The sequence below is a fragment of the Podarcis filfolensis genome (genome assembly GCF_964270895.1).
Source record: "Podarcis filfolensis genome assembly, chromosome: 8".
In the NCBI taxonomy this organism is placed as follows: domain Eukaryota; kingdom Metazoa; phylum Chordata; class Lepidosauria; order Squamata; family Lacertidae; genus Podarcis; species Podarcis filfolensis.
Window position 1 is genome coordinate 52005354 of NC_139611.1, and position 24848 is coordinate 52030201.

At 49.3% G+C, this 24848-nt stretch overlaps 2 protein-coding genes across 2 annotated transcripts in view; one reads left to right on the forward strand and one right to left on the reverse strand.

Annotated features, from left to right (window-relative positions):
- ATP6V0D1 (ATPase H+ transporting V0 subunit d1) overlaps positions 1-5025 on the forward strand; it is a 32972-nt gene extending 27947 nt beyond the window's left edge. Inside the window, exons 5-8 of the mRNA XM_083628309.1 lie at positions 835-912; positions 1442-1618; positions 2480-2557; positions 3609-5025. Of these exons, the coding sequence (XP_083484435.1) occupies positions 835-912; positions 1442-1618; positions 2480-2557; positions 3609-3770 (495 nt within the window). The 3' untranslated portion in view covers positions 3771-5025. The remainder of the gene's footprint in view (positions 1-834; positions 913-1441; positions 1619-2479; positions 2558-3608) is intronic.
- A 925-nt stretch (positions 5026-5950) lies between these two features.
- Positions 5951-24848, reverse strand: part of HSD11B2 (hydroxysteroid 11-beta dehydrogenase 2) — a 29613-nt gene continuing 10715 nt past the window's right edge. The window contains exons 2-5 of the mRNA XM_083628308.1: positions 11115-11327; positions 10374-10559; positions 9934-10071; positions 5951-8910 (exon numbers count right to left, since the gene is read on the reverse strand). Coding sequence (XP_083484434.1) covers positions 8549-8910; positions 9934-10071; positions 10374-10559; positions 11115-11327 — 899 coding nt within the window. The 3' untranslated portion in view covers positions 5951-8548. The remainder of the gene's footprint in view (positions 8911-9933; positions 10072-10373; positions 10560-11114; positions 11328-24848) is intronic.

Consider the following 24848-nt stretch of genomic DNA (forward strand, 5'->3'; position numbering starts at 1 on the left):
CATGGAAGATGTACAGTGATGCAACCAAGCACACCTCACAGTAGACAGATTCTGAGTCTCTTCTGAAGAGGGTGGTGTTGGGTGGCCATGCCCACCCTCGCACATGCAGACTCCAAAAGGTAGCCAGAGGGTGAATGTGGTCCTCCTGTTCACCTTTCTTGCTCTAAATGGCAGGCCTAGAACTAACAGGTGGCAACAGCAAAGAGGTGGATTTCCTTGAAATGTGTTGAGTCACTTGCTGCTGTTTGACTGTGGCGCAGGAGGTAGAGGACTCTCTTCCATTGGTGAAGCACTGCGTCTGTTCCATACCCATAAACAACTCCTCCTCCTCCAACGATAGAAGGGAGCCTCAGATGGGCCATTTCCTGCTTGCTGCATCAAATGGATTTGTGCAAAGGAGTGGCACTTAATTCCTCAGTTTCTCCCTGTGCCACACAGTGTTGTCAAGTCCAACACAGATGTGGCGGCTGTTTTGGTCCAGTAGCCTCCTACTTGTCCAGTAAAGGGAGCAAGTAAGGGAGGCACTGGGGTAACTTACGTTAGGCAGCTGCTGCTGAGGCTTCTCCATTTTGTCTCTGCACTGGATGGACTCTTGGGTTGGGTGGAAGATGCTCTGGATTTCTGTCCCTACAGCATTTCTCCTTCAAAAACACTGATGAAACAGCAGGGGTAGGGCAGAGGCCAAGGAGCTGCCCCTCTCCTTGGTTGCACCTTCACCATTTGGTACCTCCTGTGTGCAGAGCAGCCCTTGTTCCTCCTTGTTGATGTGACTGTGTTCTTCTTGGGCTCTGACAGGCTCACTGACTCTTCTTGTGTCGCTTTGGTCCCCCCCAGGCTTACCTTGAGTCCTTCTACAAGTTCTGCAAAATCCTGGGCGGCACAACAGCTGATGCCATGTGCCCCATCTTGGAGGTAGGAGCCAGCTGGCAGCCCCCTTGCCTGCTTTTGTGTGGGGCCAGCCAGCAGAGAAACTCCTGCCGCCCCTGGAGTGAGCATTGCCTGTCTCTCTACCTTCTGCCACAGCCCAGCCAAGAATTCCCGCTTCAGTGCTTTCAAAAGGCTGTTCTGTCCCTTTTGGGAGGGGTCTGCCAAAGTTGCAACTGAAGCCTTTTTTGGAAGCTATCAGGGCTCTTAATTTGGCCACAGCAGGGATATATTTGAGTTGAACTCTTCCTCCTTTCACCATCCCTTGCTTTACTTAATATATATGGCTGCCCCCCCCATTTAAGGATACATTAGAAACTTTTAAAGAAACTGGTCAGATCCCACTCTTAGTCCCTTGTTTCCTGCAGACAAAAAGTTGGTAGGAGGGGATGCAGCCTTGCTGGGAGCCCTGGAGGTCTTGCTGACCTCTGCCGCCCGCTTTGGGGGGGGCAGTGCTGGTGCTGGGCTCCTGCTGCCCTTTCTAACACTGCTAACCTGCCTGTCTCTTTCCTTGCAGTTTGAAGCTGACCGAAGAGCCTTCATCATCACCATCAACTCCTTTGGCACAGAGCTGTCCAAGGAGGATCGCGCAAAACTCTTCCCCCACTGTGGAAAGCTCTATCCAGAGGGCCTGGCTCAGCTGGCCAGGGCAGATGACTACGAGCAAGTCAAGGCAGTGGCTGACTACTACCCTGTAAGCTTCCTGCCTCTGAGCTGGGCCCGGAGCAGGGGAGGAGGAGGACAATGTACAGTGTAGTATTTGGGGGTGGGCAGGCATGTTTTGTTTCTGGGGCGATCACGTGGTTGTTCAGTCCTCACCTAGCTGTCAGCAGCAGGCTGTGGCTTCAGTGATCAGGCTATTAACCCGGAACGTTTTGGAGCTTTGAAAATGGGGATAAATCTCCCTCCTTGTGTCACTCTCCACATTTTTGTCACACTCCTCCTTCCTTGTATCCCATAAAAGGGTAGACCAGAGCAGCTTATAGCATGACCTTCCCAGGGGCTGCTCTCTGCCAGGGGTGGTGAGTCTGAAAAGTCCACTTTCTTTTGTCATTAGTACTGCACTTTCCTAGCTTTCAAGCTACAGTATCGTGTCTCTCCCCCCGTCCCCAGCAAGCCTAGTGCTTTAACCTTCACTACTGATGGAGGAGCAACACCTCCCCCCATCAAAGCTCCATATTTGTGTCAACTTCTAATGAACTTGACCTTCAAAACTTGCTAATTTTTCAAATGCTTTTCAGTGTAACACCCACCCCCCCAGCCCTGGTGTGTCCCTCCCTTCCTCCCTCCCTCTCTATCCCTCCCCCTCTCTTTAGCTGCAGGGCTCTTCTTTCCCTTTTCCTGCAGCCACTTCATGCATGGTGGTGTTGCTGCCTTGCTACTTCTTGTGCTTTTTAAAGTCACACACCCCACCCCAGGATCCACCCTCCCTTCAGCTTTCTTCTCTGGCTCCAGTAGGGAGCAGTGATGGCATTCTGAGCTTGTTTCATTTCATGCTTGTCGAAAGGCTGATCCCTTGCTTGACTCGTCTTGTAACAGCTTTTCTCCCCCACAGGAATATAAGCTGCTGTTTGAAGGAGCTGGTAGCAACCCAGGGGACAAGACTCTCGAGGACCGATTCTTTGAGCATGAGGTGAGCAGGCTTCCCTTGCTTATCAGGTGCCTTGATTGCACTACAAGCTCGACTAGCCCCGTGAACACGGTGGGCAGGGCGTTTGGAGACTCTCTGCCCTGATGATTCACTTCCCCAGCGTGAGGCCAGCAAAGAGTCTCTCTTGAAAGCTTCCCCAACACATCCACTGTTGCATTTATTTCTGCCTTGTATGCATTTGTCCCAAGCCAGCCACTTTGCAGCTGCTAGCGCTGTCCTTGGCAGCCAAGAGGAAGCTGACAGCAGGGAGCACCTCTCCCCCCACCAAACTGAGTCAGAGTGTGGAAGGAAACAGCCGCTACCAACCAGGGCTAGGCCACTCTGAGATTGCTGGGCCTGGTCCCTGCCTTATCTGAATGCCACAGACCTGGTGGGTAAGGCACCGTTATGCCAAGGAGGCATTTATTCTGTCTTGACTTGCTGAGATCAGACAAGCATGAATGGCCGTGGGGCTGACAAGGAGCCCAGAAGCCTGAGCACTCTGTGGAGGAGCCACAGCCCTCTGGCTTTGCTGCTGACCTCCTCTGGTCCTCATCCACTGAGAGCTTTTGAGGTCAAAACCAGCCCTTGAAATTGTGCCTGGGAACCAGCAAAGATGATGCATCTCCCAGTCCCAGGATCATAATTTTGCTGCCCTACTGCAGTTTCCCAATTGTCCTTTAAAGCAGCCCCAAGCACTGAGGGTTGTACTGGGCAAGGCATGAACCAGCATGCAGCACAGATGACAGTGGCCAAGCACTCATATGTCTAGGAAAGGCTTCTGTAAGCCCATCAGACTAAGCTGGTGTGAATGTGTCCAGGGGTGTTCTGTACTCTGTATTCTTCTCACCAGCTAATTTCCCCTTGCAGAGACACAGAGCAGGTTCCTGGGGCCAGCTTGGATCCTGTCTGTGGGCCCCTTTCTCCACATGCAAGCCAGAGGGGAGAGTGGTGTGACTTTCCTCCTAGCTGGCTGGGTGTTGCTGTGAAATGCTTGCACGGAAAGAGCGGCTGGCAGGACTGTGTTTGCTCACCTGGTATCTGCTCTCAATAGGTGAAGCTGAACAAGCTGGCTTTCCTGAACCAGTTCCACTTCGGTGTCTTCTATGCTTTTGTGAAGCTGAAGGAGCAAGAGTGCCGCAACATCGTCTGGATTGCGGAGTGCATCGCCCAGCGCCACCGGGCAAAGATAGACAATTACATCCCCATCTTCTAAACCCTCCTCTCCTGCCTAGCCAAGCCCACAGGTTCCTCGCCTCCCTTTCCCCAAGTTCCAGACCTGGATGTAGCTTTCCGAGGGACCACCGGGAGGAGCCTTTGGGGTCTTGCTGGGCCATGGGGGGCCCTGCCTCCTTGCTCATTAACGTGTCACTGTATGTGCTTTGTGTAGATCAGACTAGATCATTCAGTATTACTAGAAGTTTACTGTCCTCCACAGGAGGGATTCTGGGTGTTTCTGAGGGTCAGCAGGAACGCTGTGCCCTCATGCAACACTTTGGTCGGCCAGCACAATGTCATGCGAGCAGTGAAGAGATGTGTTTGTGTTGTGTCGACTGTGAGCATCTGCTTGCATCTGCTTGTCTTTGCACAACTTGAGGCTTCGTTGTACTGCATCCTTCAGCCGACTCTACTCTCCTGGCTCTTCTCTCTGAAAATCTTGGGAAGTCCAGCTCTGCAAAGGGCACAGGGCTGGGGGAGTCCTTGGAGCTCTGTCATTGCAGCAGCTCTTCATAGGAAGCCACAACCACTCAGTGGGTTTAAAGCATGTTTGTGGAACTTCGGCTTCCGAGACAGTCCCCTGGATTTGGCACAGCCTCGTTCCCTGTGGTGCTGGCTTTGGAGCATCCTGCCCACTTACTAGGCAAAGCAGCGAGATCTGTGGCTGCACATGCCTCTCTGCGAGTGGCAGAGCAGTTTGCTTGGCCAGCCAGTTCCCTGGAGGTGTTTTGCAAGCAAGGCTCCTCCCCACCCGCACTTGGAAGAATGACCAGGACTCCTAAAGAGCAGCAACCACTTGGCCTCATCAGGGAGCTCCCCTACCCCAGGTTCTGTGGTGGGTCTTCCCCTGGCCCTCTTCAGGGTATGGGCCTTTTGCTGTGAGTTGCACTGGTCTCAGGTCCCAGCCCTTTCACTGCAGAAAAGCTGTCCTTCCTTCACCCAGCCTGCCAGCCCCCGGCCCTTCCCATGCAGCCAGCAGGCTCCAGCCTCTTTGCTTGCAAGCACTTTGGGAAGGTGTTCCTGGGCTGTGCCTCTTTTCATGGGGGGCTGTCTCTCAGTTCCTTTGTATGTGCAAAGTGAGTGGCTGCTGGGTGGAGAGGCTTTTCTCTGGCTGGTGTGGATGGAAAGAGGCTGTTTCAATTCTCCTTCCAAATGAGTCACCTTGGCTCCATGGTATATGACCCCTCAAGAGTTTTGCTTGCTGTTCATTACCTTTCTGTTAAACTGTGACAATAAATTATTTCCCCAAATGATTGCAGCTCTCCGCTGGTTTGTCTTGGCCCTCTGAGAAGCAGCCCCTTCCCGGACAGGGTCTGAGATGCTTGGCAATGTCTAGCAGGGAGATGTGGTTGTGCTCCCTGCCCCAGGACTTTTCAGATGGATCAGAAGCCTCGAAACATCCACAGAATTGCTGTGAGGAGCAGAGGTCAGACACATGGAAACATGCTGCAAAATCCCCCACAATGCTCAGGGGTTCTTTGATGGGTCAGGGTCAGGAGAATAGAACCTCTGCTGGTGGGAAGCAAGGCAGCCACTGCTCTGCACCTCATGAGGGCCAGCTGACTTTACTTTCTGCCTGCCTCCCACCATACAAATGCAGAATACAGGTGATGCAGGGCCCTGCCTGGCTGTGGTGTTCTTATCTGTGGTGTCTCCACATTAAATTGGGGCTGAGGAAGCAGCAGCCCTCTAGGTCTTGGGACTGCAAGTGGCATTACCCAAGTCTTCATCACTGGCTAAGGCTAAAGGGAGTGTCAGAACATGCAGAAGGGCTGGGTGGATGCTTCATTCTGCCCTGTGGGTGTTAAGAAGCTGTTTGTTTTGTTACATCTTTATTTATCTCTTCCTGTGTCTTCCCCTTAGGAGATCCAGACAAGTTTCATAGCAGCTGTGTGAAGGATAGGCTGAGTGTGACTAGGGGGTAGGGAGCCCCGGGGTGGTGGTGGATCTGGCTTGGCCCCTTGGCTCCAGCCTGCACGAGGCCCCTACTACTCTGCAGCCCCAGGACCTATGTAAGGTTGCCAGCGGCAGGTCCCCCCCTGAGCTGAGACAGGGTTTTCTGCACACTGCCTGGATGTGCACTGTCTGCCTCTGCCACCATCTGGAACGAAGCACTTTCTCTGACATGACCCGACTCACTGAGTTTCCCCCAGGACATCAAGATACACAACCAAAGTATGAAGTAACCATTTTAATTTATTTCCAAGTGACAATCGTGACCTTGTTCTTCGTGACAAGATTTGTAGGCCATCTGCCTGGGAGTCCCTGCCCTCTTCTGGAGGCAAGGAGAGGCCCCCTTTGGGGAGGCCTTTTTTGGCTCAGTTCCTGCATGGCGATGAGGCTTGGAGGACAGAAGAACAGCAGGTTTGCTGCAGCAGCAAGAAAAGAAAACACCCAGCATCCTTGAGGTCAGCTGCAGGAATGAGAGGTACTAACAAGACCCACACAAGCAGCGTTCTATAATGTGTTGCATTCATTTGCACAAATACGCAACATGTTTGTGAAATTGGGTGATTCCCCCTCTTGTCCCCAAACGTTTAAGGTTGATGTTCCAAATGAGCAGACACCCGTGACTACTGATGAATACTTGGATGCTGCTGCAAGCAGTTCCAGCCACAGGCCCCTTCAGCCTTCTCACATGGCCCCCAGCTGAGCAGAGGCTCCAAGCCCCTTCAGTTGAACACATGTAGAGAAGCCCCTTTGTACATACATGCTGTTCTACATACTTTGAACCCTTACCAGGCTACAAATTACACCATTTAATCTCCCATTATCTCAAGGGTCCAAATAAGCAGTTATTTTCATCCTTCATAGGTTTTACCTTCACCTTCGATCTGGCTATGGTGCAATTTGGCTACAGCTAATATTAGCAAAATATTTCTTTGGCTCATATGCAGCTATGATTACACTGTAATATTACAACAAAAGTAAGGGCTGGCCATTATGGGATCTTGACACAAGTAAGGTGGCAATCCTAGTCATGTCTACTCAGAAGTAAGGCCTATTGAATTCAGTGGGGCTTACTCTCAGGTAAATGGGGTTCGGCCTGAACCCTTATACAGACACAGTCAAACAGGGTTTCAAGTTGGCCCAATTTTTGTTTTTATGTAAGCAACATTGTTGCAGGCATGCCACCTCTTTTTTCCTCTCTGCGTTGGTGGAATGAAAGGTGTTCATCTTGCTCTAGACCAAACAACCTTGAATTACTCTTCTTAAACAAGCTGTGCTTTAATGTTGCTTATATTTGGAGCAGTTAGGCATTAATTGTTCACCTTTAAGATTAGTTTTTGGTCACAGATCCCAGAAATATAAATGGCCCAATCCATAGAGGTATTGACAAAAGTTCTTGGAAATGAGAACTAGCAGCTATTAAAATATAAGTTACTATGACAAATTGTCAGCTCCTAAAATTCTTTGGTTGCAAAGGAGGTCAGCTGGTGGGCCTTCTAAGTGCCTGGAAGTTGCCCTCTGTAGAGACTTATTAGCCCTATTATTCTGTAGGGCTAAAATTCTGTAGAGTAAAATCAGACTTGGAAATCTTGGGATACAGTCGTACCTTGGTTGACAAACACCTTGCGACTTGAACGTTTTGGCTCCCAAACGCCGCAAACCCAGAAGTGAATGTTCTGGTTTGCGAACGTTCTTTGGAACCCGAATGTCCAACACAGCTTCTAATTGGCTGCAGGAGCTTCCTTCAGCCAATCGGAAGCCACACCTTGGTTTTCGAACATTTTGGAAGTCAAATGGACTTCTGGAATTGACTTCCGAGGTACCACTCTGTGTGTGTATGTATGTGAACTGATCTGCTTTACACCTGAGACTGTGGAGCAGAATAAATGAAATCAATGAAAACTGGGGTGGGGTGGGGGTTTTTTGGATGCAGGCAATCTAAAATTACAACTCATTATTTTTTGCCCATTATATGTGGAGCCAAGGGAGTAAAACCTTGTTAACATATGCTGCCTCAGTATTTGGATAAAACACAAGCTATTAATTTTGGATAAAATTAAGCTATTAATTGATAATCAGTTTTGTATTATTTACTCTGTGGCTACTGTTTCCAGAGCTGCTAAGAAACTAGGTGTGCATTTTTTTAATATCAAAAAATACTTTATTGATTGCACTGAGTGATTCAAATAGGTACCAATTATGGCTGATATAGATTCTTAATTATAATACTTTGATTTTGATCATGATTGCTGTGGTGACTATTGTTAATGAATATTACCATGCTTGTGCTGAGGGTGGGGTGGGGGTGCTACATACAGACTGAGAAGCTGGAAAGGCCTTTGGCTATTTGCAGTGAAGAAGACACAGCACAGTGAGGAGACATGGCATTGGCTCAGCTGAAGTTTACAGAGAGGTATATCACAAAGCTGAGGTATAGTGAAGCCCTTTCACTATCAGTTAGCAGCAGCAGCCATCTCCTTTGGCACAAAGAGGGAGAGAAAAGCCAGCCAGGAATTGGGGGGGGGGAGAGGGGTTCACTTGCCACTGGTAGCTCCCCCCTTCCCCAAATGCAACAATCATTGGTCTCAGTAGGGCTTTTCCAGCACTCTGTTCATTGAAGCGAATGGGTCCCAATCCCACCATCTTCCTATAATTTTAATGCTCACTTAGGAAAAAGGCATTAATGGCTGGGTAGCAGCAATGGCCACAGCTTGTCCTCTCCCTGCACTGACACAAATGAGCTGGTGCATTTTCAGTAGAAACACCTTAAGCAGCTACTCTGGGCCCTGAAGTCTATCCCAGGTGCTTTCTCTGCCAAGCTGCCCTTCACTGTTTCCGGGGGCTGTTGCAAGGCTTTGGCTGGCACCCTCTGGGCAACTTTGGGTTGATGAAGAAGGCTTTGAGGAAGAGGTTGCGGACGGTGTGGGGCAGGTAGTGGTGGATGAAGTACATGGGGCCCAGGCCTCTCCCTGGGTAGTATTTCACCAGAGGCCTGGTAGACAGGAGGCCGTCCACGATGCTCTCCACGACTGAGCTGAGGTCCTCCACAGCAAACTTCAAGGAAGCAAGAAACTGCCTGTTGATGTCTTCCAGGTATTCTTCTCCATAGGCTTCCAGGAGTTCAGGGGATAGAGCTGCCAGCAGCTGAGCCTTCCTTTCTTTCCAATGAGCATGATTACAAGAACCATCTGCAAAGAATAGACAGGTTGGGGGGGGGGAGTAAGAGATTTCTTAGAACCTATTTGGTAGGTGGTGAGGAGGCCATGCTGGGTGTAGCCCATGTAGCTTATACAATTCCTTCATCCTGGAGTTTGGTATCTAGTGCAAAATTTGGCCTCCCCAGAATCTCAGCTTCCACTTAAGGCATGTTTCTAGTCCTTATGACTGAAGTGAAACTTGAAAAAATAAGGGCAGTGTTTGGAAAAATTTCCAAAGCCACAGCATGAGCCAAGCAACAAGACAGCATTTCCTCATGTTTCCTTGCTCCTCCCATTTGAATCTTGCGAATGAAATGAATAATAGCAGTTAAATTGAGCCAGATTGGAGCAGTTGATGGGACACAAGAAGCAGGAATCATGCATTGAGAGGAGAGAGAGAGTTAGCCCCAAGTGATACCCAGGAGGGGCCTCTCCAAGTTACAGCAACAAGGCAGATGGGACATTTATTTGTTCTTTTACTTTTATTTTAGTTTGCTTATAGACTATTTACTATTATATTAAGTATCTCAAAGTGGTTGTCAGTAAGGGTTCAGAGAGAGGGGTCAAAGCCAATCCTCCAAGTGCAAATGTATCTGTAAGAGAATGAACTGGCAGCTCCTTGTGGTGTGCAAAATTCCCACTGATGGATCCTGCACTCTTGGCACCAAACTCGGTACCTCTTCCACCACACTCATGAAGGTGCTGGAGGAGCTGCCTCTCCTGGCTCTGTCTTCCTGTTTCCCTTCCCTAAAGACTCCTTTGGTTCTTTCCCTGGATTTGGTAGCTTTGGGGAAGAAATCTTGGCTGGGTGTATTCTAGAAGCCTCACTGCACACATAAAGAGTAAGGGAAGCCCCACACCCAGGCTGTGCTACGCCTGGACCCCCCTCCCCAATAATTTCAGTTTCCTTGGAACCTGCGAAACAGAGCAAGTCCTCAGCAGCGGACAAGGAAAAGACACATTATCCCACCCACCCACCCTGTGCACTGCCAGCAGTCCCAGTCATTCTCTTACCAGTTTTGAAATACCCTGGGAGGATGACGCTCACTTGGATCCCCCAGGGTGCAAGTTCATACTGCAGAGTGTCCATGACCAGGCTGAGAGCAGCTTTGGATGCCCCGTAGCCAGATAAACAGGGGAACGGCATGTTACCTGCAGAAGGAGAGGAGGGAGGGGTTACTCTCTACCCCCATCTTGACTGCAGGAGGGTCAAACAGTAGGGAAGGGCTGTAGGTCACTGGTAGAGCACCTGCTTTGCACTCAGAATGTCCCAAGTTCAATCCCCAGCGGTGGAATCTGCCAGTCAGTATACAGGCAGCCCTGAGCTCAATGGACCAATGGGCCTGACTTCCTAGGGAAGGCAGCTTCCTAGGGCAGCCCAACTCCCAAAGGCACACCCCCTCTTTCCCATTGGCGAAACCAGATCCCATGGAAGGTTTTCTCCTTCCCTTTACCTGCTGGACTGCTGATGGTGATGATCCTTCCTTGTGAGGAGCGCAGCAAAGGCAGCAGCCCCTGGGTCAGCTCCAAAGTGCCAAAGAAGTTCACCTCCATGCAGCTGCGGAAGTCGTGGAGAGGCGTCAGCTCCGCATCCGCAAGGGTGGTGTTGATGCCGGCGTTGTTCACCAGGCCCCAGAGCCCTGCATGCCAAGAAGGAAACTGGTTTGCTGATGTATGTAATTGTTTTACTTTCCATTTTTACAGTTCTGCTGCATGGTTTTATATTGTTGTAAACCACTGTGACCTATTTTTATGATACAGTGGTATATATAAAAATAAATTAGCAAATGGCTGCTCTTCCCCTGGCCGCTTGTCCTCCATGTGTGTGGACAAACAAAGACATTTTGCTGCTGCTGGATTAAGCAAAAACCCACCATCCGACATCTTTTCTCAAAATGTTTTTGCACCTGCAAAAACATATAGGTAAATACCCTATATAACTGTACCCTAGAACTGCTGGTGTGGAGATTGTTTGTTTGATTGTTACATTTTAATATGAGACAGCCTACAAACTGAAGATTTTTTCAGAAATTCACTCAACTATCTAATCTGATTCTGAGATTTATGCTTACCACCCGCTTTCATGTTCCAGCCTTGAAACCCAGAATGTTTTGTTTCAAATCCCAAAGGTGAGACTCTGAGACTATCCTACACCTACCTTGCTTCTGTTCTGATTGCCAACACTCTCAAGTTACCTGTCCTCACTGTCTGAGCCTTGATGAACTGCAAGACTCTCTGGATGTCCTCAGCTTTGGTCAGGTCCATTTCCAGCAGGGTCAGGCGCGACGAGCAGCTCTGCCGAAGCTCCTCTGCGCCAGGACTCTTCAGATCCAGGACAGTAGCATAGACGGTCAGTCCCAAGGTGTCTAAGTGATGAGCAGCCACCTTTCCAAAGCCAGTGTCACATCCTGGAAAATGACAAAAGAAAGAGTGGGCAAGGGTGGACAACGGACCACCTCCTAGCCTCAGTTCTCCAGTGGCTGCACGTAAATAATAAAGATGATCTACCTCCAAGCATTGTTATGACAAGAAGATTAAATAGGCACAATCCAGACACACTTCTGCACTGTTTTTTTACTACTACCACCAGTATTACTATTATTAATATTATTGGAGTGGTTGGCGCTGTGATCTAAACCACTGAGCCTCTTGGGCTTGCCGATCGGAAGGTCAGCAGTTCGAGTCTGCACGATGGAGTGAGTTCCTGTTGCTCTGTCCCACCTAACAGTTCAAAAGCATATCAGTGCAAGGAGGTACCGGTGCGGCGGGAAGGTAAACAGTGTTTCCATGTGCTCTGGCTTCCATCACGGTGTTCCATTGCACCAGAAGCATTTAGTCATGCTGGCCACATGACCCAGAAAGCTGTTTGTGGACAAACCCCAGCTCCCTTGGCCTGAAAAGCAAGATGAGCACCACAACCCCATACTTGCCTTTGACTGGACCTAACTGTCCAGAGGTCCTTTACCTTTTTACCTAATAATAATAATAATAATTAATTTATTGCTGCTGCTTGTTTTTATGTTGCCTTTCTGTTCCTAAGCCATAGGGTGAACAGCATGGAAAACTCACTGACATTCCAAAAAATCACCATTACCAAGGAAAGGTCATGCAGTGGATGGAAAACTGGAGGCAAACAAAGATTCCCAAAATTAGCACTGCGGTTCATACTGGGTCAAGTTCTGGTGAACTATTAGGGAAGAATAAACTGAGTGACGCTAAAAGACATGAAATGGACTCGTCTCCTGTCAATGAATAATGAAATGTGCAAACACCGAAACTGCTTACAGTAGACTGGCAGCCACTTTGTAGCCCCTGGAGGATCAGATCAGAGCTGCTTTATCCCAATTAGCAGATATTGCCAAGATGGCTAATGTTGCCATGAACTTGGGCCATGAACTAAGTGTTTAAAGGTGGTGGTGAGGGATGCTGGGCTCTGGTTGGCGGAGCAGGAAAACTCGTTATCAAAGTAAAATGCCTCCCGAGACAGATTCCAAGGAAAGAGGGAGGGACAAATCTGCCCTTGTTACTGACAGGCTGGATTAATGGGTGTACCTGAGTCACAGCCCCACTCAGCAGAGCTTTCACAGTACATTGGTGCATACTTTGAGGGCTTTTGCACTAAAGGGAAGACCTCCAAGGCTCTTTGTAATTTGAGGGAGTTCAAATGTAAAGATGATGGAGGTGCATCAGGATCTTTGCCCTGAGATGCTTGGAAAGGCACAACTAAATTCTATAAATCTGCAGTGAGGGAGGCAGGAATTTGCGACTGAAAGGTTGTGTCAGCAAGCCATGAAGATGCTGCCTGAAAACTCAAAATGCTGCAACCGCACCATACGTTTAAAGCACCTGGTTTCCCAAGAGTCCTGGGAACTGTAGTTCACCCTTCACAGAGCTACAATTCCCAGCACCCTTAAACTACAGTTCCCAGGATTCTATGAGGGAAACCATGTGCTTTTAAATGCATAGGGTAGATGTGACCTCTGCTACAGCAGAGGCGGCAGTGGTGAGGTTGCGGGGGGCAGAGGGGACAGAGCAACCATAGGATCAGAAAAAAGGCGGGGAGGAGGAAGGTAGCTGGGAGATGCTAGACCAAGCACAGAGACACAAAACACTGCCAGGGATTGAATTGCCTTGCATGAGGCATTTTCAGCAGCAGCACATCCACCCTTTTACTCCACAGTCCACCATATGGGTCATTCGGCACAGCAGCTTTTAATTTTTTTCTTTTATAATTTGCACACACGGTTGTCCTTTAGAGAAAGACACAGGATGTCCGGTCTTGTGCAATGGCAATGGCAAGCATGACAGGAAGGCGGCAGAAATTACCCCTTTCTTGTCACCCCCTGTGTCAATCTGCCACAACGGCAGGGGTCAGCGTTCCCAGGTTGCGGTAGCTTGGTCTGCAGTCCATCACAATCTGGAATTCTCCCAGTACAGGATGCAGACGAATGAAGGGCAGTTGCTGCAGTTGGGGTGGGGGCGAGAGAAGGGGCTAGCGGTGGTGGAGCTTTGGCACTTCTCCAGCCCTTTCTGCTGCCACTGCTCAGGTGTTGGCAAGTGACTCCACCCACAACCTGGGGATGTGACCTTGGCTCTACAACTCATTCAGTCACGGATCTGCTGTTTATATACCTTGCGCACACACAGAAAAGGGAACAAAATGCCTGTTTATCTTGTGATTTGTTGCACAAAAAGGCAGCTCTAAAAATAGCTTCCTCCACTTCCCTGCTCTGGATTGCCGCTCCATTAACTTTGCCAGTTAAGAAAAAGTTGGGCCCAGAAACCGCAACCTCAAACTCACCTCTCACCATCACAATCAGATGTTGCTGGGGTCCCAGCAAAAGCCCAGACCTACCCAAGGGCCAATCAGCACAGCTCCCTGTTTTAGGGGAAGTGCTCTGGGCCTTCATCACTTCTCCCCTTGACACTGAAGGTCCATCATCTTCCTCTGCTGCACACAGGAGCCCAGTCATGACGTCCAGGCATAAACCGCAGGAGGATGGAGACACACACACACACTGGCCTGGCTGGCTGTTGGGTGGCCTCCATAAGCCATTACTGCAGGGCAGAAGTCCACACTGTCAGGATTTCCAAAGGCATTTGTATGTTTGGGCTCATTAATTCAGAATTGAAGCAGGGCAAACTGCATTTCCCCACAAACAAACCAAGAATTAAAAGTACTAGTGTGGCAAAATCATGCAAGTGTGTTTCGCTGTTAGAATTCCAAATCCTGAAACTGCAATGTGTGAGAAACAGCCAAATGTGGACACACTACTCTGCCCCTCCTCTCCTTGATGTAAGCAAAGCCTAAGCTTCTAATAAAGTACAGTGGTACCTCAGGTTACATACGCTTCAGGTTACAGACTCCGCTAACCCAGAAATAATGCTTCAGGTTAAGAACTTTGCTTCAGGATGAGAACAGAAATCGTGCTCCGGCGGCACAGCAGCAGCAGGAGGCCCCATTAGCTAAAGTGGTGCTTCAGGTTAAGAACAGTTTCAGGTTAAGTACGGACCTCCGGAACGAATTAAGTACTTAACCTGAGGTACCACTGTAGTTCAATAAACTACAAAATTGCTAGAATGCAGGCAGAAAGGCAGCTTGAGGGTTTGCCAGTGTTTTACATTAACCGTCCTATGTTTACTATGGTACTAATCTGCCTAGTGGGCAGAAGCCACAGGTGTGTGAGGTGCAATGACCTCCTGGCTTTCTGAGAACAACTTTGCATGGGGAAATCCTGACTCACTAACCTAGTAAAAGTTCTTTGTGGGTGTTAACAGGCATATAGACAAGAAATCCAATTGACACAGAGTTGGACATTTGGAAAGCTTTTGACAAAGTCTAAAGCAGTTGTGGAATAAAAAGGAGAGGTACTCCTGTGACAGAAAGCAGAGAGCAGGAATAAATGAACAGTTCTCTGAAAGGAGGGGTGTAGAGTTAGGGGTGAGTAGCGAGGTAGCCAAATTTGCTAATGATACTAAATTGTTCAGGGTCTGGGGTTTTTTGTTCGTTTTTTTAAAGGATTGCAAAGAGTTCCAAAAAGGGAGTGAATGGGAGGTAAAATGACAAATGCAATTTAGTGCAAGCAAGCGTAAAGTAAGGCACATTGGGGCAAAAAACTCCTAATTTCATATCTACATTTACGGGTTTAGGGTTAGGGAAGCAGAGGGTAGGAATACATGAACAGTTCTCCCAACTGAGGGATGCATAATGGTTACCTTGGTGAAGATCTCAACCCAGTGTGTGGCAGCTGTGAAAAGGGTAGATTCCATGCTGGGGAACCTTAGGAAAGGGACTGAAAATAAAACTGCCAATATCATTATGCTGTTATACAAATTTATGGTGCAACCACATTTGAAATACTGTGTGCATGATCTGGTCACCTCCTCAAAAAGGATGTCAGACAGCTGGAAAAAGTTTGGAAAAGGGCAACCAAAATCATGGCGATGGAGAAACTCCCCTATGAAAAAAGGTTGCAGCTTTTGGGACTTTTTCATTTAGAGAAGAGGCAAGTAAGAGGAGACATGACAGAAATTTATAAAATGATGCACAGCATGGAGAAAGTGGCTAGAGAAAAGTTTTCCTCCCTCTCTCACAATGCTGAAGATTCACGATGGACAAAAGGAAGTAGTTTTTCACGCAGCACATAGTTAAACGATGTCATTTGTTCCCACGGGAAGCAGTGATGACCACTAACTTGGATGGCTTTTAAAGCGGATTAGAGAAATTCACAGAGGAGAAAACTATCAATGGAAACTATCCCTCATAGCTATGTTTTACCTCCACTGTTGGAGGCAGTGCATCTCTGAATACCAGGTGCTTGGAACCACAATTGGGGAGGGGGCTGCTGTGCTCAGCTTCCGGTTCTGGGCTCCCCTTTAGGGCACCCGGCCAGCCACCATGAGAACAGGTATACTTAGGGTTCACTGCAGTTATCCTTCTTACTACCTCTGCCACTAATAGTCCATGGGCAACAAAGCAGATCTCTGTTTGGAGAAGATGCTGCTTACCTTTTGGCAGAGGGAGAGAGTGAGGAGGGGAAGTTAGCAGCCAGAGGCAAGGCTGAGTATGCACACAAATGTAGCTCCACCTATATCAGGCGGTGAACACAAAGCAGGGGCTTGGAGTTTTGGGAGGAAGACTGCTCTTTCTCTCCCCACCCTGAACTCTTGTACCATGGCCACAATGGTGAGGAACAGAGCACAAATACTGAATGGGGTCGAAGAGCTTTGGGGACCCTCATGTGCAAATGGGGATGAGCAGAGTGGTAGTTGTTTGCCAAGTAACTGAGGAGCGGGCTGAGGAGACCCTGAGATGAGAAGGGTGTGTGTGTGTGTGTGTGTGTGTGTGTGTAGAACACAAGGCTGTCCTTTCTTTTCATCTTGGTACCTTGGAGGGAGGGGAGCTGCCCCTCTGCTTTGCCCCCCCCCAACCCCCATGAGTGCAGATGGAGCACCTGGCAGCAGATCAGGTGAGAGGACATCTTGTCCTGCCCCAGAGTCAGGTTAAGGGACCTTGTGACAACCCCTCTCTGCATTTCCCAGGGACAGCAGCCAGTAGCTGCTCTTTCTCTCCCCCACCCCTGCTGAAAGAGGAAGCGAGGAAGGGCCATAAACACCCCACCCACCGCCTGCCTGTGCAGGGTACAGACTGTTCTTTTCACTTCTGATGGCTGGCTGATAGCTTCCCTTCCCAGAGATTACAAACCTCAACAGCGGGTTTATGGCAACATTAACCATTAACACTGAGTGACAGGCCAAGAGGCAGCCTGCGAAGCCGATGTGCTGCACACACAGGCGGACTTGCACAACTCAGGGCCAAAGGAACAGCAGCAGCAGCAACGGGCTCTCTTTCTACCGCACCAGCCTTCGGCACAGCCTGCTTCCCTGGCGAAATCAGTTTGATCCTCTGATTTTACACTTTTTGTCGTGTGGCCAAGACCCTGGCGCTTCTTCAGCTTAGCTTAAGTGATGCTGGCCCTGCAATTAAGTGTGTGGAAATCAGCCACATGGGAGAGCAGGCAGGGGGGTGCACTTGAGGAATGTGGCCCTCCCTCCCTAGGCAATCCTGAAGGCCAGGCGGGTCACGCTCTATCTGCCCACTGGGCAAAAGGGGACTAGAAAATCGCAAAGGGGGGTATCACAATTTGGAGAAAATAATCAGGCAATGGAGGCAACTCACCATCCTTCAACCCATTTGAAGTTTTTATACAACTTCAAAACGGCAGACAGCAAAAAGCAGTCAGGACTGAAGGGCAAAAGGAAAGATTAAATCTAACAAGGGAGACAGGGAGTTTAAAAGTCATGAGGTTAGGCCCGGTTGGGGTGGGGGTGGGGGTACAGACAGAAGGTGGATCAGGATCAACAGGGAGATCTCTGGGTGACCTGAAGATCAGTAAGGATTTCTGAGTTCCAATTCTTTCATAATGACTCCCCATCCCCCCCCAAAAGAAGAAAGCCCGGGGTGGACTTTTGTGTGGAAAGGTGGTAAGTGCCATTCAGTTCTGGGATTATGTACAAATCCCTGGACTCAGAATGGTTTCAATCTGAATGGGTTTTGTTTTGTACCAAACCCAGGTTGATAGATCTTGGAATTTGTGCATCTCAAAAGGATACTATAGAGCAGGTGGGAAGGGGCAGAAAAAGAGTGAAATGAAGGGGCTGGCAGAGCAGCTCCCCCGAGGGAAGGCTACAGCCTTTGGGGGCTTTTTAGTTTAGAAAAAAGGAGATGTGTGGTTATGCAGGGTGTGGAGAAAGGGAGTAAGGAGTAATCCACACATAGCCTTTTTCTCATAGTAATGGGAATGCGTAGCCATCTGTTAGTTAGTTAGTTAGTTAGTTAGTTAGTTAGTTAGTTAGTTAGATTTCTTGTCTATATCCTTTACCCCAAGATCCCAGCTAAGCTGCGTACTGAAAGATTCAGGACACAGAAAAGAAAGGACTTCATCATACAATTGAACCAGAGGTGGATTTAGGGAAGCGCAACATCTTTGACCACACTGGGTGTTGCAGGGGACACCACAACTATCATTTAGAATGGAGCATGAGAGGCAGGGGGTTACAAGCCAATAGTTTCATTTGAGCCAGGGCATGTCAGAGCACAGCACAACGTATCTGCAGGGCATGCCAGGGTGCTGAAAATGGGAAGTACTAATTTCTACTCAGGTGCAGAGTTCAATGCACAACCAACAAGAAGGCCACAGGTCAGTGCCAACCAGGCAGCACCCAAAGCTCCTCTGCCACCACCAACAGGGCCAACCAGAGGTTTGATACTGCTTTTCTGGGGTGGTTGTGATGGGGGTTAGGAACCTCTCCCCACCCTGCTCCTCAAAGCAAAAGAGGCCGTGGCACCTCCTGCTTCATCGCTCTACTTATCACACTTTTCTCTGAGCCAAAGAAGGGCAGAAAGGCGGTGGGGAAGCCCCCGCAGAGAAGCCGGCCTCCCTCCAAGCACCAGGCAGCAGCAGAGGCAGAGGAGATGTGACCTGCCTAGGAAGGGGGGTGGCAAAGCTGTTGCTACCTCTGCTGCGCTGCTGAGGTTTCAGTCAGCTCCCTATCTGAGCAGATAACCGCAGCGTGTGGGCAGACTCATCTAATGCCCACAAAAGGCAGCTTTATCAGGAACAAGCCCTGCCCCAAGACACGGAATGGAAGAGATAAGCAGAGCAGAACACGGAAGGAAAGCCAGATTGCAGGCAGTTTGAGGCCGTGTCATAAACTTCACCTGTAGTGCCCGGGGTGGGGGGAGAAGAGAAAGGAAGCTCAGGAAGGAGAAGCGCGAGGAGTTTGCCTGGTCCAGATCTCACCCCAAGGCGGCTGGCCAGAGATGCAGCTGGCTCTTCCCCTCTTCCCCAGGGCGCAATGCTGGCTCCTTCTGTATTCAGGGTGGCCAGCCAGGCACAAGCAAGGTTACAGATATATGCAGATTAATGTTTTAGCTTTAAAGGTACGCTATCCTTTTCTACAACCAAAAGGTGCTTATCCCAAAATAAATGTGTTTCAGACAGCCGAAGCGAACTCCATTTCATCCACGAATGAATGTGATTTTTAGGGATTTTAAATTGTGGAACTATCCCTTTTTTAAAAAAGAGAACTCTGAGCTCTTAAACTCTTCTAGCTGCATTTTTGAAAGGGACTATGAGCTGCACACCCTTCCATCTCCAATGAGCAGGAGCCTGGTATGCACAAGCCCACCCCTTCTCTTCCCAAGGCCCCTTTCACACTTTGGGGACCTGGAGCCCAGCTCCCAGGAGGAGAGCCAACTGGAGGGCTTCCTTCCTCCTGCTGGGAGGGCAATGATCCCCAAACCTGCAGGGCATGCGGCATTGGGGTTCCTTTGGGGCAATTCCAGGGCCACATCAGCCCCCTGCTTGAGCAGGCGCATCTACTGGCACCAGAACCACAACAGAGAGAGTGTGGCTCTTTCTTCGAGCACACACACACACACTTCCAGGCAACTGCCTCCTTCCCCTTCGTAGACACTCTCAGGGCCAGGCAGGTAAGAAAGAACACCACACGCAGATCAAGATTAAGAGTGCCACCATTTCCCCAAAGCAGTGTTCCCACATCACATCCCCGGAGGCTCTGCAACGCCTCCTTGATGGCCCATTTTTGCCTTCCTCCATCCAGCATCTCCAGCCGGGGGGCGGGGGGCTGCCATCATCCCCATCCTCATCCAATTTGGGAGCTGGCCACACAGCCGCTTTGTGGACAGTAACTTGATTTCAAGCATGAAGGCAGCTGTTTGTCTTCCTCCCACACCCAAGAGCAGATGCCAAGTGTCTCTGGCAGATGGATGGGCCCTCGCCAGGCAGCCCCGGAGCCAGCCATCTTCCAGCCCAACCTGCTCCTCCAGAGAAAGACACCCCCTCCTTCCAGATGCAGCTCTTGCAAACAACTAGTGTTTGGAAGAGACAGCAGTGACCAGTGAACACACATTTGCCCCATCTATGTGAGAGTAATTAAAGCCACCCATTACTAGAACACGTCAACAGAAAGAGAAAATAAATAATAAACAAATAAATAATAAGCCTAAAAAGCATATTGTGTGATATCATGCTAGGAGGGACCTATGGGGAATTGGTGACAGCCAGTTCACTGATAAATAATGACACAGCAATTACCGTATTTTTTGCTCTATAAGACTCACTTTTTCCCTCCTAAAAAGTAAGGGGAAATGTGTGTGTGTCTTATGGAGCGAATGCAGGCTGCACAGGTATCCCAGAAGCCAGAACAGCAAGAGGGATTGCTGCTTTCACTGCGCAGCGATCCCTCTTGCTGTTCTGGCTTCTGAGATTCAGAATATTTTTTTTCTTGTTTTCCTCCTCCAAAAACTAGGTGCGTCTTGTGGTCTGGTGCGTCTTATAGAGCGAAAAATACGGTAATCATGGAAGAGTCGATGCTCCAGCACTCTGCGTAATGAAATGAACTTTGGGAAGCCGCCTCGGAAGAAACATCCTAATCAAATCACTGTAACCCAAACCTCTCCCAATGCTGGGCATTCTTGCAATGCAAAGGAGAGCAGGTAATTCTTTCATCAAATGTCAACTTTGAAAATAACCTCTCCAGACACAGTTACACTGAGAAATTGCACTATATCTAAATTGCAGTACATTTCTTTAATATTACACTTAATGAAGAAACTGAAGTGTTGCCAAAGCTGTGCATCGGTTGCAGGTGCTGAAGTGTGGGGCCGCGGAAGTTGCCCAGTTTGCCCTGGAGGACCGGATGCTGGCTGTGGGCCACAGCAGTGCCAATGCCTGTTGAGGAGCTGTCCTGGGCAGGTAATCCACAAAGTAGAGGACAGACTTGAGAAGCCCCTGTGACTTCTGGTGGTGGGGAGCCCTTCTCTTCTGACTATCGGCACCCACATCTCTGACAGAGGATTGGGGTCCAGCCTGGCAGCCAGGCATCAGCCCAGCAACCTGCGTGGTCTTGATGCCTGTCACGGGGTCAGTCATAGGAACAAAACTCCTATGAGCATGTGCAGGGAAAGGCTGACCACTGAGCAAGTCCAGAGTGGGCTCAAAGATGCCTTGGATTAGTCAGCAGAAAGCCGCTTCCTGCCCAGGGTCAGCCACAGGCCAGAGCAAAGCAGATTCCCTCTCTCCATTGCCCTCTTCTTGGTCTGGAACTTCTCCTTCTGCTCCCCCACCCATGAATTTTAGGGGAGCCTGTAAGCCCCAGGGACCACTATTGGGGGCTGGGCATTTAGAAGTGCAAACAAGCATTAAGGTGGCTCTAAGTCTTACAGGTGGGGAACAAAAAACTCTGCAAATCTGCCCACATGTCCAACTCCTGCCCATAGGTCAAGCGAGGACCGTTGCTTGCCTTTCTCAGGGAAAAGGTAAAGGTAAAGGGACCCCTGACCATTAGGTCCAGTCGTGGCTGACTCTGGGGTTGCAGCGCTTATCTCGCTTTATTGGCCAAGGGAGCCGGCGTACAGCTTCCGGGTCATGTGGCCAGCATGACTAAGCCCCTTCTGGCAAACCAGAGCAGCGCACGGAAACGCCGTTTACCTTCCTGCCAGAGTGGTACCTATTTATCTACTTGCACTTTGACGTGCTTTCAAACTGTTAGGTTGGCAGGGCAGGGAAAAAGCACCTCACGCCAAACCAGGGGTGATGTTTGGGTGTCTAGCCCTAAAGCCATTTTACCAGCCCAGCAGCTGTCCTATGCAATGATCTGAAATACCTGTGCAATCCTGCCAGGGATGCTAGCCTCAGAGTGGCACTCCAAAAAGTATTTCCAGTCCAAGCGATGTACAGGTGAACCCATCTCAGCAAAAGCCCTTGTAGGTCAATAGCTACAGACAGATGTCACTGCCCGCTTGGCAGTCTGCCCATAAAGGCCCATGAATTCCTTCTATCTTTCTAGAAGGGATAGAAAGCACCAAGTCAAGGACAGCACTTGAGACTTCAGAACAGCAGCTCTTCTGGAGAAGAGGCCTTTGGGCTGCCCCTTATTTATTTAGTCCTGGTACTTCCTCACCCTAAGGCAGGAGTAATAAAAATGGCACCCAGGGGTGCCAGTGCGCCATTCAATACATCATACGGTGCCTTTGAATGGGCTCAGAACATATCCCCTCAGAAATGTACAATATCCCCCTCAGCCTCTCATACCCTGGATTCACCCCCTTAAACATGCCAGCTTTTCACTCGATACCAGGACTGGGCACCCTCCCTCTGCTCCGTTCTCAACTGAGGAGAGGTGCAAAGAGCTTTTCCCTGTGGACAAGTGCAGTGGTAGCTGATGGAAGTGCTTTTCCTCTCCTTCTTGCATCCTATTCCCTCCATCAGTGGGGAAAAGAAACCTATACCAGAGTCCAAAGTGGCAGTCTCACACCATTCTCTGCCTCATCTCCTGCAAGATGTGGCAGCCGTTGTGTGTGATGCCATGCGCACACCCCTCCCCACAACAGCCATTCCACCCCTGGTGCCCACAGCACTCCCTCAGCATCCCAAATGCACCCACTGGCCCCCCAAAGTGGGTGAGCCCTGCACAACCTTCCTGAGGCAGGCAACAAAAGCTAAACTTGTGTGGCATTGTAACAATACTTCACATTTGCCTAGCGCTTTCAAGCAATGGAGCCCTATAACAACCTTTAAGGCAGGTCCTGAGGAGGTGTCTCAATAGGAAGCAAGCGGATGCCCACTGCTCCAACACAGAGCTAGCAGACCAGCTCCAGAAGAGCAAGGCGGGAATATTTTTTCCAGAAAGCAACAGTGGTGGACTTTTCCCACCAGGCACTGCAAGTGTTTCTAGGCGCCCCTGAGCCATGCAGTGTCAGGTGGTGGGTGCACTAGTGATGCTTGCAGAGGTGCAGGCCAAGCCCTGACGTGCCCTGCCCTCTCCAATTCTACAAGTGAGGCAGAGACCTAGCAGCATACAGCAGAGGTAGCAGTAACTCAGAATGGCAGCTGGTGGCACAAGTCCCTGGATCCAATGCTAGCGTGTGCTCATATGCTTGAAGCGCACTGAACGCTCACCAGCACAAGATAAAGGCTGGTCACTATTGTTGATGTTGCTCTTACGATTTCCCCTCTTGCTTTTTCTTGAAGCTTCTTCCCCAGGGTCCCCTCCTTCCAGGCCATCAACAGCACAAGCCGGAAGCCGCGAATGGTCTTGACTATAGAGAGCTATTTGGCAGAGGCAGGAGGACGACAAAGCCATCCGGGTCTCTCCAAGAGAAGAGGCTGCACAAAAGAGCTTCCACTTTACCTTCCAGCTTCCTTGTGCTGATGCTGCCGGGCTGTTTGGCTCCAGCTTCTCACCTTGCACAGGTGGAGGGGGGCCCATCTACACATGAAGAGAGACAACCTGGCGTTAGCTGGAGAGCGACAGACCTTGGGGAGCCCCTCCACCACCACCACTTCAAAGACTGCTTCAAAGACACAGGAGACACACGCCTGCACTCTGCTGAAATTTGCCCAGGGTGTTCTGCAAGTCAATGCAATTCTTACCCTGGCTGAAAGGAGAAGGAAGGGAGTGGGCTGCTCTGGCTGGGTGAGAGGCATTGGAGAGATGGGTACGAAGGGGCAGGGGTCAGCCCTCAGGAGGCAACAGGGAGGAGAGACTTTGGACAGAGGAATTGAAAGGATAGGGATGTCAAGGAATGTTGGGGGTATTTTGCCTCTAAAGAAGTAAAAATAAGCAAGGAAATAACATGTTTGTCTTCTCACGTTTCCAATGGATTTCCTTTGGATTATTCCATCTGGGTACTTTAAAGACACCAATCTTCATGAAGGACTAGATACAACTTTTTGTCTATGCACTGCTGCAGCCTGGGGAGGGGATGGCACATGCCAAGAATGGAAGGAACAGATGGCTGGCTTGTTTGAATACAGGGTGGAGCATGCATGATGCTGTAGCCGACAGTCAGAGAAAGCAGGCAAAAGAATGGGCAGTGTTAACTGGGGATCCTCCTTTTCCCCTGGAACAACAAGGCAGCAAACACCCAGAGGTGACTGGGAGGAAAATAGCTGGGAAACCTTTAAGATATAGTCTCTGGAAAATGTCAGGACTATTTATAAGCTATCTTATTAATTGGAAGGACTATATTTATATACGATTTCATGAGTGTGTGTGGTTTTTTAAATGTAGAATTGCTTCTGAAAGTTCTAATTTTTAAACATGCTCATGAGGGAGGAAGGAAAGGCAGGTGCCCATAAAAGATGCACCAACACAGAAGAGGAAGCCCGACTCTATCCCAGTGGAAGGGATGGCAGTAGGAGCAGGGAGCTGTTCTGTATTTTAATATTTTGTAACTCACTTTGAGATACCTTGTAAAAAAAATGAGGAAAACCTATAAACAATAACATTAACACTAAAATGCTCCATTGATAAGCAAATCTTACCCAAGCAGCCCTGGGTGGATCCTGCTACTCTTAAGTGGAAACAGAGGCTTTACTCACAGCAGTACATTTGGGGGAGAAGATAGACAAGCCCCCTATTCACCCAGAGGAGACAGTAGGGTTTTTATGGGGGGGGAGAGATACCAGCCAATCTCCAGAGGCTTTGGGCTATAACTCCCAGCAGCTCAGCAGAGAAAGTCTCAGGCTGCAGGACACTTGAAAAGAGCTTTAACAAATTTGGGCAGGGCTGAAAAGGTAAAAAGAAAACATGGATACCTCCACATTTTCCCACAGAGACTAAAATGCCTAGATTTTTATTATTTTATTAATTAGAACATTTGGGAAGGGCTCTTTTTCACCCCTCTGCTTAGCAGCTAGAAAATGCTGAAGCGCTTTATTTTTGACAACATTCAGCACCTCCACTCCTTCCTCTGTGACAAGCAAACAACACTCTCTCTTTCTCCATTGGAGAGACAAGTGCTGGGCCAAGAGGAATGAAGTCTTGCTTTTCTCCCATCCAATTCTCAGCACCCTCCAGCCTTCCCCCATAAAAACCAGGCAATATATCTTAAAAGTCTC